This window comes from Impatiens glandulifera, chromosome 5 (assembly GCF_907164915.1).
Source record: "Impatiens glandulifera chromosome 5, dImpGla2.1, whole genome shotgun sequence".
NCBI lineage: Eukaryota > Viridiplantae > Streptophyta > Magnoliopsida > Ericales > Balsaminaceae > Impatiens > Impatiens glandulifera.
The window spans coordinates 53,677,369-53,693,313 of record NC_061866.1 but is presented as its reverse complement, the minus strand read 5'-3'; the positions used below and the strand labels follow the sequence as shown (position 1 = coordinate 53,693,313).

The 15,945-nt window shown below is 29.5% G+C and overlaps 2 protein-coding genes across 2 annotated transcripts; both read right to left on the bottom strand.

The window, feature by feature from the left end:
- Positions 1-2,670: 2,670 nt before the first annotated feature.
- LOC124940549 (BTB/POZ domain-containing protein At3g22104) lies at positions 2,671-5,331 on the bottom strand. The gene is made up of 3 exons (XM_047481075.1): positions 4,820-5,331; positions 3,379-4,452; positions 2,671-3,300 (listed from the first exon to the last, which is right to left on the bottom strand). Exons 1-3 carry the CDS (start codon positions 4,883-4,885, stop codon positions 2,860-2,862), a joined length of 1,581 nt encoding a protein of 526 aa, XP_047337031.1. The 5' UTR covers positions 4,886-5,331; the 3' UTR covers positions 2,671-2,859.
- Positions 5,332-13,379: 8,048 nt separating this feature from the next.
- LOC124938782 (scarecrow-like protein 32) lies at positions 13,380-15,193 on the bottom strand. Its single transcript, XM_047479290.1, has 3 exons — positions 15,044-15,193; positions 14,511-14,934; positions 13,380-14,430 (listed from the first exon to the last, which is right to left on the bottom strand). The coding sequence occupies exons 2-3, from the start codon at positions 14,909-14,911 to the stop codon at positions 13,548-13,550; spliced, it is 1,284 nt and encodes a 427-aa protein (XP_047335246.1). The 5' UTR covers positions 14,912-14,934; positions 15,044-15,193; the 3' UTR covers positions 13,380-13,547.
- Between the last annotated feature and the right edge of the window lie 752 nt (positions 15,194-15,945).

Sequence of the window (15,945 nt, the reverse complement as noted above, 5' to 3'; positions counted from 1 at the left end):
ATTATTATTATCAATATTATCAATATTATTATTAATATTATTATTATTCTTAATATTATTATTATTATTAATATTGTAAATATTATTAATATTATAAATATTAATATTATTAATATTATAATAATAATAATAATAATAATAATAATAATAATAATAATAATAATAATAATAATAATAACAGTTGGCGGCATAATGAACTTCATTGCAGAATCCGATAATTAGCTTTGTAATTAAAAACCCATCTTTTTGCAATTCTCATTTAAATAACTGAGATTGAATTTTGTTTAGTTACCTATTGCTTACAGCCCTTTCGATAGCTGAGGCAAAGAACGACTGGGGATTGAAGGTTTGGTTAAGTTTGGTATCATCATTTAATACGTAATCATCGAGAAGATGCGACGAAGAAGAATTCTTCGTCAAAAATAATAACCGATAGCCATTGTTAGCCTTTTCGTAGAACCGAAACAGAAGATTCTTATTGTTAATTTATTTCCAATCTCGTTGTTTTACACTTATACAAAATATTATGAAAATAAATAAATAAATAAATAAATAGAGAACATATTCATATTTTTGATAATAATTAATTAATAAATAAAATCTCTTTATTATTTGAAATTAATGAATAATATATATCATCAAACATGTCAAGTTTAGATAAAGATATTTTTTTAAAAAAAATTAGAAATTGCAAACCCAATTAGTATTGAGATTCATGTAAGCCCAAAAGAAACCAGACCAGATGGGCTTATTGATCAAGTTATGAAAAGATAAGCTAAATTGAACTATTGTACGGATTTGAACCTTTTTCTATATATATGGTCATTTTTGTTGAAGGGTTAACCCACGAGATCCACTACCAAACTGGTCTCAATACACTACCCATTCCAAGGTTCACCCTGACCAAAATTTGTGCCCGTAAAATTAAAAAAATTATATTAATTATAAAATTTAACAAAAAAAAAATAAAAAAATTATAATATTAGATATAATAATAAAAAATAATAATTAATTCAAAATAAATATTATTAATTAATAATACTAAGTTAAGTATGGCAATTTTGGGTTTATTTAAATGCATAGTTTGTCTCTCCTCTCATATTTATTCACTATTCTCGTCTTTAATTGTCTTATAAAAGCTACCAATTTTTTGATAATTCATGTTAAGAAGATTGAGTTGATTAATTTGACTCTCAATTTTTAGTGAACGTAAATATAAAATCTATCCAACAATGTTTTGGATGAATAATGTCATATTATTTTGTTAGTTTATGTATAATGAGTTATTGTTTTAACAAACAAAAGAAAACAATATAAAGTATCTAGTTTGATTTGAGGTTATTTGAATAAAATATGGACTATAAATTGATAATTAATTCGAAAAAAACTAAATAACAAAATTAATGTTAAATGATATCAAAAATCAATTACTCAATTTTTATTTAGAATGATATAAATATGTTTTAAGCTAAAATAAGTCTAATAAAGGGTAAAGACCATATTAAATTTATATATTAAAATATAGTAGGAGATTTAGATGATATTTAAGAAAATTATTATTTAATAAAACTAATAAATTTGTTGAATTAAATAATTAATATTTGAATGATTTGAATTATGTAATAATGAATTATTTAAATTAATTCAAATAACCAAGTCAAAGAGACTTAAGTAGTATAATATAAAGAAAAAAGATTTGAGAATAAATGTATGTCTTTCTTCCAGCTAGCATATATAGGAGTTGTAGTATTATAAAATAATCAGAATCTGCCTCGAAATGTGTAAAATAGGAAAGGAAGTGTGACGCCTAAGCAAATTCTTCATCCAAAGTCTCACGTATGCACACCATATAATTATGCAAAAACGTTAAAGTTCTAAAAGTCAGCATGTAATTATATAATATAATATATATAGTTGTTGGAAATCAAATATCCAGTTTATTATTTTTAGCTAGAGTAAGAATCACAATATATACATTTTATCATTTTAATATTATTATCATTTGAGCATGCACCCTTTACCCTCCCACCAAGACCAAATTAAATGGACCCTTTTGACGACACGCTAAGTCATTCGAGAATCCACAAGTTTTTAACATCTATCGTCATTCAAATTGTGAGGTTGTCACAACTTTGCTTTGTTTTTGGGTATTTTTTTTTTATGATTTTTTGATAGATTTTGTCTTTTTCTTATGAAATGAATTTATTTCATAAAAAGAATGAAGAAGTAGTTATCATTGACTTGCAGGGCAGCACCGTAAAGAAGACATCATCACATGAACATGTGAAGGAGTCAAGGAGATGCAAACAAAAAGCGGTCCCAATTGATATTAAGTTGTTGTTGGTGTCACACCTATATATATATATATATATAACCCAATCAAGTCAATTCTATTGCCACAAAAACCCAACTAGTACTAATTATTATTTGCTTGTGGACCAAAACTAATTAATATGCTATCGAGAAAATGGACAATGGTCTGGATTCTTTTGCTAAATTTATCAGCCTTTTCAGAAATGAAATGTATTAGATATTTTTTCTTATTATTTTGGTTAGAGAGACAAGACAATTAATTGGGTGACTAACTAACTAGTTAATTAGTTGTGTCTTCTCAAACATGAAAGTGACATAACCTTACCTTAGATGCCCCATCTCATGATATAATTTAACAATAAACAGTCGACAGACCAATACAACGGTTTAGCTTCTTTTTAATTACTTTATCATCTAGTTAGTTAGCTTTCATTTGCCTTTGGTGTTTGCATAAAGAAAGAAGAAGAAGAGTCCAATTATTTATTTCATATCGATCCTATATACAACATATGCATATATATATATTATGAATTTTGTAACAATGCCTCAAGAACATAATCTGGGTATTGACCGACTGCTACTACTACTACTAGTCCGGCTCTGTCCCGACGATTTCGCCACTTTCGACATTTGGCTTTGCATTTTCTTGCACACTTTCTCTAGTTCCATAACCCTCCATTGCATGCCTTCTAGATGAGCTCTCAACTTCTCGTTTTCCTCTGAAACGTCGAGCTTTTCCGCGAAAACAACAATTTGCTTGTGATTTTCATCCTTCTTTTCCTTGGTATTTGCTTGTGAATCCATCAAGGGTCTCGTTTTGAGCAAGATTTTCAGGTTACTCTGCTGCGATACAAGTGCTTGAACAGAGGATTTAGAAGGAAATCTTTTGTTTAAAGCTAAATGCTTCCAGGCTTCTGATGACAGCTTCTCGTAATTCATTCCTAAACAAATGTTTGCCTTATCTTCCTCCGATATCCCTGAATGAACCTGAAATAAAAACAGAATTTGAGATTGATTTTGATTGAAAATAAATCGATAATATTAAGTTATGGGTGTCAATTAAACCTCAATATACATGTCGATTGATCGATAAACTTCATCAAACGAGTCACGTGCTGAATCAGGGAGAGCCTTAACAAGAGCCAAAAACTTGGACGGTTTCAAGAAAGGATCGGGTGCTACCTCAGCTATGTACAAGTCTATCAAACTGCCAACTTTCTTCAACCGATGTAATGAACCGATATCGTCAGCTTGAAACGCTTTCATGAACCTTAACACTAAATTCACATCATATAGGTAATTAGTCCCGGGTGGAGATGGAACTAGAAGATTATCGAGCGTGGATTGATCCATAACCGAACCGATCATACTCTCCAATTTGTTCTTGCAGTTTTTGCTTACGTTCATGCTTGAAATCACTCGGAGAATCCCAAACAAGCTCTTGCAGGAAATTAAATTCCTCTCCAGACCATGTAGCATGTCGATCACTGCCTCAGTTACCTTTCTACAAGGTTTCGACTTTTGGAAATAAAACAGGAATCTACTTATATTGGCGTGATTGATTCTTCTTTTAGCCATCATGGTTTTCACAACCATTTCAATCAAATCAGGATTCAAACTAGCAAGATCTTCATACCACCAATTAGACCGAATTGAGCTATTTCTCAAGCTCTCTGTGCTTTTTGTATCGCAAGAATGCCTGATTATTCCAATGCTATCTGGCGAGGAGGTAGATGGGCTAAGACTCGCAGTTTCATTGGCAAGGACGATCCTGCCAATGATTGAATCGAGAATTTTTTCGAGCATTCCAGAAGAAACCGCGAAAGGGAGAAAATCTTGGCACTGTTTTAAGGCGAGCACGAGTTGAGACCACGACCAATAGGCGATTCCTTCGAGTGATTTATGGGTTTGCTCGGTTAAGCTGTCCATTTCCATAAAATGTGCAGTTGAGTGAAGAACAGTAGCGTTGAAGGGATTTATATGAATTCTGCCATGATTGTAACAAAAGCGAGCAGCAAGTTCAAAACTCTTGGCTCCTCCAGGGAAATCATGAAATATAATCTTGAGATGCTTTTGGGCAGACCCGATTGATTTGCCGAATAATCGACTAATTCTAGCTGAATAAGCAGCGATGATTTTCTGCAGTTACATGAAGAAATTGAATTAATTAGAACCTTATGATTTCCATGAAACAATCCTCTTACAAGCAGCAGTACGTATGATGTAGGGAAGGACAGAAAGATAAAAAGGTATGAACAATATTTAATAGCAATAAATGCGTTAGGAAGCTGGACTAGTACAGCTAATTGTCATTTACTTTTTTATACATGCATCAAATCAGAAAATAATTAAGGGTAATGCTGGATCTCGGTGAAGACCAAGAATGAAAAAATGAAAAGAAAAGAAAAGATACCCATTACCCAGTAAAGTTGAAGTCAGGTCAGAGAATAAATAAAGATAAAGTCTGGATCTTGCATTGTTTGTTCAGAAAATAATAAAACTTTACCTTGTCGAGAATGAAAGTCTCCTCCCCATTAACATCCACTTCAAGATCACAAGATAGGTCGTCCATGACAAGAATAAAGAAGACCGGAATGAATCAAGATTTGTTAATTCATTGGAAACAGAGATATGCTAGAGCATGTGAGAAGATTGTAATATCCTGGTTGAGGCAAAATGACAAACAGATAGATGGCAGGTTGATTCTGGGATATGCTAATTCATCAATTGAAACTGCTATCAAACGACAAGAGTACTTTGTGTGTGTCTGTGTGAAGCAACGAAGATGAGGACAAAGAGAAATAACACAAATCCAAATATATATGTTATAGAACAAAAGAACAAATTCGTAACAGCATCATTATCATCTTCAAAATAGACACATACAAAACACTCTGTTTCTCTTTCTCTGACAAATTGAGAGAATTATTTAAGAAATTCACTCAGTACTCAGTGAAGGTGGGGTTTTGGGATTTCAGAAATGTAAAATGAAGAAACAATTATATAATAAAGCTTAGAACTGAAGATTGGCCAGCCGACTCCCTTTTTTACGCCCTTTTAATTTATATATTATATATATAGCTCACGAGTTCTTTCTTCTTATCCTATTCTCCAAATCCCTTTTATTAATAAATAATAAAATATTAAGATAAATACATAGTTTTCCCCTCCAACTATTAAATAAATAATAAAATATACTTTCTTTGTTCTTCAATGACTGAAATGCCCTGCCTTCCTTTATAAGTTATTGTTTAGGAAAAAAAAATAAAGTAATATATTGGTTATTTGAGTTATTTAATAAAATAATCAAAATATATTTTACAACTCTTTTTTTTAATGATACAAACATAAGAATAACATGGTAAAGAAAAAATTATATAAAAATAATAAGAAGAAAAAAATGTCCCAAATAGATTATTATAAATATTCGATTAGCTCTTAACTTACCCGGTTACTTCGTGTCAATCTAAAAAAGTTTTATAGTAATAATATTATAAATGACACTAAAAGTTTAATTGTTTATATTAAATAATATAATCTATTATAAAATAATTGAGATAATTAAAAAATACAAATTTTCTTACAACTACTCAATGTCAATTATTAGTACACTCATTGCATTATAGTAATACTTCTATTGAAGATTCTATTGAAGATGATTCAATATTATAAATGATTAATATACATTTTTTTCTTTTCTTAAAATGAATAAAAAAAAGTCATAAGATAGAAATTAATAAGGAGAATATTTGTATATTATCTTTTCTTTTAATGTTTCGAATTTAGAAATTACTCGATTTTACGTTTTACCATTAAGTTACGATTATTCAATAATAAAACTGTCTCAAACCAAACATATCAAGACGTCACATGATTTACTGTTTTTATTCATCAATGTTATCCCCTTCTCTACATTGCAAAAATAATATTTTACGAGTTAGGAGTTAGGGTAATATCGTTTTGATTATGGTTTATTTGAATATTATAATTCAGAATTTTGTTTAAATAATATGATTATTTGACAAATTTATCTGAACTACTAATAAACAAGCTGAAGATTATCTTTGTAATAAATAAATGATGATTGAAATGTTTTGGTGAGAATAATTGTGTTGAATTATTACTAAATTAATAAGTGATGATTAGTTTTATTGAGAAAATTATGCCTTTTATTTTATTTTAATTATTTCTAACATAGAATTAATATAACTAATTAAACAATCTAATTTTATAGTTAGATTAACAAGATTAATATATTATATTACCAACACAATTTTCAAATATACTCAGATGCATATTACTTAATTCTCCTTTTCTTTTATTTATAATTATAAATATAGAAATGCAATATGTAGATTTAGATACCATTTTTCAATAGAATAGAAACATATGAAATAATTTGAGGAAAATAACACTTAGAAAAGGCAGATCTCCATAGACAGTATTGTTAAAATGAAGAATAACAATCCTCCTAATTAAAGTGATTATATTAGTGTTGCTTAAGGTCTTGATGATTGATACTGACGAAAAGATGAAAGGCATATTGTACTGACAATGATTGCTCTATATTCATCTCTTATGATATTCAAAACTAAAAGATAATGTCTATTCTTTTTTCAAGGGAATAATACCACAGGCTACTGATGGTAGAAAAAGAGAAGAAGTGGGCACCAAAAAAGACCTTGCATGCATCTTGGGATTGAGTTGCTATATATAAATTTCCACTTTTTTATAAAAAAATTAATTATACAGTTTTTTAGGATTTAAATAATATAATATAATAATAAAAGTCTATTGACACAATTTATTCAAAATTTCATAAACAGTGTCAAATTCAGTATAGTTGTATTACAAGAAAAAATGCTTTTTTTTTCTTAGCTGAACATCACACTTACAAGTTACAACACAATAGATTGAGTAATTTCAAAATTAAGTTGAAAAATCATATTTTTAGTTGTAGAGTACATCAATTAATTAATGTCCATACTATTTTTAATTCAAATTTGTGTTGTGGCTCAATTGTAGTTACAATCAAATTTAAGAATTCAAATAGCTTTAAAAAAAAGAAAAAAAAAAGTTTTAAGAATAACATAAAAATTTAATAAGAGAAAAAATAAAAAAAAATAGTGTTCCTAAAGATCATCCTTAGCAATTAGGTACAGATACACGACTTCACTTAACAATTTCCATGTCTAACCATCTATCATTTAACCTTTTTTTTAATATACTCATTCATTCAAATAAATTGTAAAATAAATTAAGTTGATATTGTTTCTCATTAAGCTGTCGCGGTATGACTACCCTATTAACGACACTCCATCCATTCAAAAGATAGTAAAATAAATTAAAATTCAAAACAATTTGTCAAATTTTCTTACATTGTTTTTATTGATTTTCCTTTAAGTATGACAATGTGACTTTTAATTTATTTAAAAAACGACATTTTATTTGAATTAGGATGCCTAAAAAATGAAAAAAAAAGCAACAACAAATGTTGAAATGAGACATTAAAAAAAGTTTTGAGAAAAAAAAACAATATATAAAAAAAGTGCAATGTGTACCATAGTGTCTCAATATCAGAAAATGTCATACACAAAAGAGTTGATTTTCAACATTAATGTCATTATTCCTACGTTCTGTTTGTTCTAAATTAATGATATATACAATATAGATTAATTAATAGGAATATAATTCCAACTTTATGTCATCTCAAAAACTAAAATTAATAACTTTGTTTTATCCTTTAAAATACTTGGTTAGAACTCAATTAATTCAAACCTCCCAATATTCTATTCATCAACCTGGGCATTATATATATCATTTCGTGACAAATATACATCATCCTTAAAAATATTATATATATACCATTTCGTAACAAATATATACACCATCCTTACAAATATTATATATACTATTTCATGACAAATATATACACCATCCTTAAAAATATTATAATATATATATATATACTATTTCGTGACAAATATATACACTATCCTTAAACAAAAATATTATAAAAATTTATTATAATATTTAAAATTTTCTAGTTCAGTACAAACGAATGATTACCCTGATTCTAACTTTAATCCGTAACAGACACACGACGGGCACATATAATTTCACAAGAGCACATATAATTTCACACAAAAATTATTAGTTAGTAACTAATGGATTAATACAATTATTATTAAGAAAAAAAAGTAGTAGTATTAAATTATTATTTTTGTGACTGAAATTTTTTAACCTCTTAATTACAAGAATGACACATAGAACTCTCATAATGAAAATTCATTCAGTATTTGGTCATATTTCTCCATTTATCCTTAAAATTAACCTTCATTCAGTATCTGGTAACGTTTCTCCATTTATCCTTAAAATTAACCCTAGTTCTCTTTGATATATTTTTCTCTCAACAAGTCCCAGTTAGTTGTAATTAATTAAAAATGTTATAATGAAATCTATTAACATATTTGAAATTTTATGGTTTAGTCCAAGGGAATGAATACACTGAATCAACTTTAGTAAGAATATCAATATATAATATTTATACTAACATGATCTAAATCAATATTGCGGGGCGAAATTTCAATTTTTATTATTGTAAGTGTCAATAACAGGCACGATATCACATACAATTTCACACATAAAAATTATTGGTTAATTAGTGTCTTGCACTAATGGATTAATAGTTATTATATATATTAAGACAAAAAATAGTAGTATTATATTATTACTTTTGTGACTGAAATTTTTTAACCTCTTAATTACAAGAATGTGATAATGAAGAATTCATTTAGTCTGCTCATGTTTTTCCACTTGTCCTTATAAACAACCTTAGTTCTGTTTGATACATTTTCTTCTCAACAAGTCCCAGCTAGTTAGACAATTAATTAAAAATGTCATAATGAAATTTATTAACATATTTGGAATTTTCTGGTTTAGTCCCTGGGAAAGACTACACTGAGTCAACTTTAGTAAAAATCAATATAATATTTATACTAACAAGGTTTAAATCAACATTGCAGTGAAATTTTCATTCTTATTATTGTAAGTGTCAGTAACAGGCACGACATCACATACAATTTCACACATAAAAACTATTGGTTAATTAGTGTCTTGCCCTATATTGATTAATACAGTTATTATATATATTAAGAAAAAAAATAATAATATTATATTATTACTTTTGTGATTGAATTTTTTTAACCTCTTAATTACAAGAATGCGATAATGAAGAATTTATTTAGTATCTGGTCATGTTTCTCCACTTGTCCTTAAAATCAACTTAGTTCTCTTTGATACATTTTCTTCTCAATAAGTCTCAGCTAGTTAGGTAATTAATTAAAAATGTTATAATGAAATCTATTAACATATTTGGAATTTTCTGGTTTAGTCTAAGGGAAGGATTATACTGAGTCAACTTTAGTAGGAAGGTCAATATAATATTTATACTAACATAGTTTAAATCAACATTGGGACGAAACTTTCATTCTTATTATTGTATGTGTCAATAACAGGCAAGACAACACATACAATTTCACACATAAAAACTATTGATTAATTAGTGTCTTACACTGTATTATTATATATATTAAGATAAAAAATAGTAGTATTATATTATTACTTTTGTGACTGAAATTTTTTAACATCTATATATATTTTTTAAATTAAGATATACGCAAACTTGTTAGCAGGGACGGATCTAAAAAATTGAGTTAGGTGAACTTAAGAATAAAAAATGAGATAAACTTAAAACATTAACATAAATTTTGCCCATTTAAAATTTAAATAATGAATTAAATTAAAAAAACAAGAAATCATAGCGTCATATCACTTTTTTACAGTAATATAGATATATATTTTCGGGATGGACTCCCTAAAATAGATCTGCCCCTTATTAAATATTTAAAAATAATAATTATTGGTTGAAAAATATTATTTGAATATAAACAAAATAATAAATTGGGAAATAACAAATACTCATCAATTGTAAAAACACTTAAATAAGCATATCAAACAAGCTTTAAAAAATAATTATTTAAACTCATCACAACCTCTTTATTTCAACCCAAAAATTATCCATAATCAAACAGACCTATATAACTCTCTATCATCTCTCTAATGCTTAACCCTCTATCTATGTTAAAAAATTAAATTAGACATGTAGGACTGAATTTAAATATATTTTATCTTATTGCTCTCTCATTCTAACCCCTCTCTCTATATATAAATTTTTTTACACGGGTAAGGTAGGGCTGGGCTTAAGCCCATCCTAACCCTTGAATGATCCGTCCCTGCTTGTTAGTAATACATTGTTTTTTAGACTAAATTTGATCTCAACATATCCTAGATCCATAGTAAAGATTGTATTTATATATAAATTAGACATTGACCTCTAGTGCAAGAAGGGATCACATCAATTTTCACAAAATTAAAAGTTTACACTTGCATATTTTATAATTTTTTCTCAACATAAATTTAAATTAATTATTAACAAATTATTTTCTTACAAAATAAAATAACATAACATCATTTTATTTTATATAGTAAAAATGATAAAAACTTAAAGGGAAGATAAGTCAGAGTCCTTCCTTACACCACATGAAATTTCTCCACAGAGATACACAAGATAACTATTAGGCACAACAACTGATAATCATCGGGTTGAGTACCGACCGCCCCTCTCTTATTGCCTCGAGTAAATCCGAAACAAAAAATTTAAGGTCAAAATTGGTCGGATCGATTGGAGTTGGGCACTCGTATATAGACCCATTGGATACATGGAAAACTGGAACCGAAAAAAATAGGGACATCTTTTTATATAAATACTTACAAAAAATTGTAACTTTTTTAATAAAAAATCTTTTAAATATTATCTTAATTTTTTATAAATATTTTATTTTCTCCGGATGAGTTAGTGATCAGTAATATTTATTTGATGTTATAATCTTATTTTAGAAAAGTTAATTTATTAAACAAATTAATTCTTATTGAAAAAATGTTAATTTATATAGCAATTGTAAAACAAACATATTCTTAAAAAAAATTGGTTCCTTGTCATTAATTACTTTCGGGTAACTTAAGATAACTAATTTTCGGGGGAATATTCGAGTCTCTGAATTTTTTTTTATGGCTATTTATATTGATAATATAGAACATAAATGACAATTCTGAAAGTATTTTGTTTTCTTTTATTTTCAATAATTAATGTTCTTAGACACAGTGTCCCACGGCCGAGCACATGGTTAGCCCACCCTAGCTATGCAGCCCAATCACTTAAAACAAATAATAATTTTGTTATGGGCCAGCCATACTTGCGGTCAGGCCTGCCTAGACAGCTTGCTGCTTCTTCCCTCAACAACAGGTCACATGATAATATGAAAATGAAAAATGTCTAGATGGATCATAAATAACCTAAAAGTCAAAATGTGGGCTAGCTTTAGAAGAAAAACATGCATTAAGCAATTAAATTAATTCCCAATTTGGGGGGAATTGACTTGAATTGGTGACAAGTTTGGACCAATGGATAGATTTTAGATAGCAATATCACTCTATCTGCATCATGCATGCATGGCACGCATGCAGTCCACCTATGGCTCGATATTCTAATAATATAATTTTATACAATATATATATATATAGGTAGCTGCACTATTTCAGATTGAAATATGACCATTCATCAAATTAAAGGTATAGGATATGTGGTCCTATCTCCAATTTAAATTTCAAGAGAGAAACTCACTAAAAGTTAAAATGATTTTTTTATCTTGTTTTGAAGATTAATTAAGAGACCTTGGACCACTCCTTCAGCATACATTTCTAACTAGGTTAGGATTAGAAAAGTTGTTGCTCCACAATTTGAATTGTTTTGGGGGTGGTTTTTACCTGTTTAAACCAAAGCTGACTAATTTGACCGGTAATTGATTATATTTGTATGCTAACACAAATAAAATTTATAAATTTAGTGGTACTAATCTGGGTTTAGAGATTAATCCCCACATCATTAATCCACACTTCAATTTAGACATTCATAGTTTAACCCGGGATTTTGGTTATAATTAGTTTGATACGCATCGCACAGGTCTTGATTTATATTAATAGGAAGAGCACACCACGTAGCCGATCACAATATCTTGGAATCTTTCAAGCTGCTATATTCTTTTTTTTTGTGTTGTTTCGATTTATCCTTTATTTATGTTAGTTATGTGTATAATATTTTTTTGGTTTCATGTAGTTTTATTTTGGGTTGTTTGCATGGTGTTGTATGAGGCCAGTCTTCACATTTTAATATATTTGTTTCTTCTTAAAAGAAAATTTGTAAAAAACACTCTAAAATGTTTTAATTATCAATTAATTATAAATAATACAAAATTAAAATGATCTTATAGATATCAAATTGTATGAAGAATTTAAAAAACTAAAATGCTCAATTTTTTTTTATCAACGTTGAGTCCGCATTTTTTACCGAATGCGACTAATTCCCGCGGGTTAAACATATAACCCGTAAAAACACTCAACCAATTTAACGAGATTTGTCATCTGATGAGCTCGAACCGAGGACTATATATATATATATATTGTTAAGAGTTACTCCAAAATCAAACTAATCTTATTTCATAAACGATAAGGGTTGAGGTAAAACAAACCGAATAAATAATTCTATACCATTTATTCAGAGCCATATGAAATTATCATTAAACTTTCAGTTATTTTTCGGTTAATAAGCAATTAAAAAAAATGTCATGCCAAATCTAAAGGTTGCATTATATATTTATATATTATATCATCTGAATTAATCCATGTCCCTTTTTGTCTGGTGTTCCCGATCTACACATATTTTGCAGCCTTTTGAACAAATTAAGCAAAAAGGAAGAAGCATTGTTCTATCGCTGCCTGCCCATGAACTGGACCACTACATAAGACGACAAATTTATTCCCTTCTTACTTTTACAGTTATAGATCGATGCCCGTTGTTGATATGTACAATATGACAACTAGATCAAGTTTCATTACCATTCATTAATTCCATCCCAAACAACCTAGTTACTCACTATTAATCAACAAAATTCTAAAAAACCGACATGCATTGACTTTAATGTTGATGAGAACATGTTAAACATAATTTAAAGCTTCTAGTTAATTTCTAATTAAACCCAATTATAATCAAAACTGCATAGTATACTACATTAATTAGCTAGAAACAACAAACCTAAACCCTAATTAAACCTAGCTAGCTAGCCACTAATATTTGGGACCCAAGCTGTGGCGTAAACCGAATTGTGACCTTTCCATGTTAACACCAACACATCGTCTTCATCCTTCTTCATTCCCCATCCACTCGCATGCTCATCTAGCAACGACTTGACTTCCCTCACCGTTTCTTCATCGAACCCAACGCTCCCAAACCCTACTTTTTTCATTCTTTGCGATAGTTTCATCCCCGACTCTAACCTTTCAATCCTTTGTATCCCTTCAAACCCCACAATGTTCTCGATCTTATGGCCCATGTCCGCTTCATATTCTATCCTTTGACGGCTCTCCTTTGGCAAGAATGTTTCCAATGCATCAAAGGGTATCCAAAGATAATTAAACCCCGTCGTGATCCTCGAGCAAAGACTAGGCGAGTTCATATCCGAATCTTCGTCCACCACCACCACCATTCTCGGGTTCAAATCCTTCACTATTTCCAGGAATGAATCTCGATACGACGAAGCATTAATCATCTCGTTTTCCTCGTCAAGCAAGTACCGCAACCAATTCTGGCAGTTGATTACTAAAGCCTCGTCGTCTCTAATGAGATTCAAAGTCTTGAGATTCAACATTGAACTACTGGAGAATTCAATGACCTTGAATTCGAAAGGAACGTCTCTAAATTTGGCAAAATTCGCCAACCGCATGCCAACTTCTTCGATGGACACATTCAGCGATGGTGGGACAGGAGGTCTCCACGACGGCACGGTGATGCATAGCGAAGGTGGCCCCTCGGGCCGCTTCGCCAATGCATCAATCAAAGTAGGCCACTGCATGCAATGAGTGATGCTAAAATCCAAAATATGAACTCTATGACATCCTTCAACAGCCTTGAATATGGCACTGTTAGAAACACAAAAGCCAAACCTGTTCGAAAATATTATATTATAAGCTTTATTACTACTACAACAATAATATTAATTATTTAGTTATATAATTGAACAAACCTGTGCCAAGGGATGAGGTCAACATATCCTGCCAATTCAGTTACCGACATCAGCCTCCTTTGAATCCCCCCACATGTAGCAGTGTCGAAATAATTCATGGCGGTTGGACAAACCCTAGTTGCACGGGAGACAAGTGCCCTTAAGAAATATGATGTGAGTCTTTGGTTAGGGTCACCGGTAGAAGAAGCCACGTTGTTAAGAACCCACATGACTTGTTGAGCCAAAGTGACGTCGTTTCTCTCCAAGGCACTTGCGCAATGGAGTAGGAGCTTCTCTATGCAAGCGGCGTCTAGGTTACCAAGGCATCCTCTAAGGGCACCCGACAGAGAATTCTGCTGGCTGTTCAAAACATTAGGGTTTTGATCAACAGAAGTGCTTTCTCGAATCAGATCTGCCTTCATTATTGCTTTTACTAGCTAGCTATCTAGGAAAAAAAAAAAAAAAGATTAGTTTTTTTGTTTCATTTGATATATATATATATATCTAGCTAACTACTTAAAGATGATCGATTTCATCATGAAGAAAGAATATACAGATGTATGGATGGTATTGGCTGAACGGATTGAAAGGGCTAGGGTTTTATCTGGTCGGAGATGTATTAATATAACATGAGGCCATGAGACTTCGGGAGATCTTGATTTTGATTCTAGAGAGAGAGGGAGATTGAGATGGAGATGGGCAATTTAATTTTCTTGCAGGTATATTGAAGGGCATATTATATTATATTACATATATAATATAACGAAGAAAATAAATAAAGATTGAAATGGGGGTAATGAACAAAAAGGGGATGAGAATGAGAAGTAGGTTAAAGGAGCTGTCCTAGCCGGCCACCATTTTGTCTAGAGGAAGTTAGAATGAATTTAATTAATATGATAATTATTATTCAAATTAATTATATTTGTCATAGGAGGGAGGTTAGTTTATCAATGAATGATGGTAACATGTCATTCCCGTCCAGTCCTTATTCCTTACAGTTTATTTATTTAAAAAAAAAGATTATATATATAGTGAATTGAAGGACACAAAATAAGAAACAACGATCTTTATTTTTTTTTATATGTAGCCAAAAAGAAACGACGATATTTGGTGGTGGCTTATGAAGTTTTAATCAATATTACTGCCATGGTAAAGGACAATTACCGTACCTTTTCTCTCTCTCTTCTATTTTTATTTATTTTTAATCAAATGTTATTTTTCCTTATTTGATTCTTCGTTTTACTTATTGTATCTTTGTTTCTTCCAACTATGGCATGATTCCAACCTCTAAGTGAGCTTGCCATAGACATGTTCCATGTACTTGCATTTGGTCTCTTAATTTTATTTTATTTTAATTCTTTATTTTTAGTGAACTTTATTCAAGAAATTGTGTTTGTATTTAACCGACTATCTACAAATATTGTGAAGCTGGATTCAATAAAACCTAGTATATATG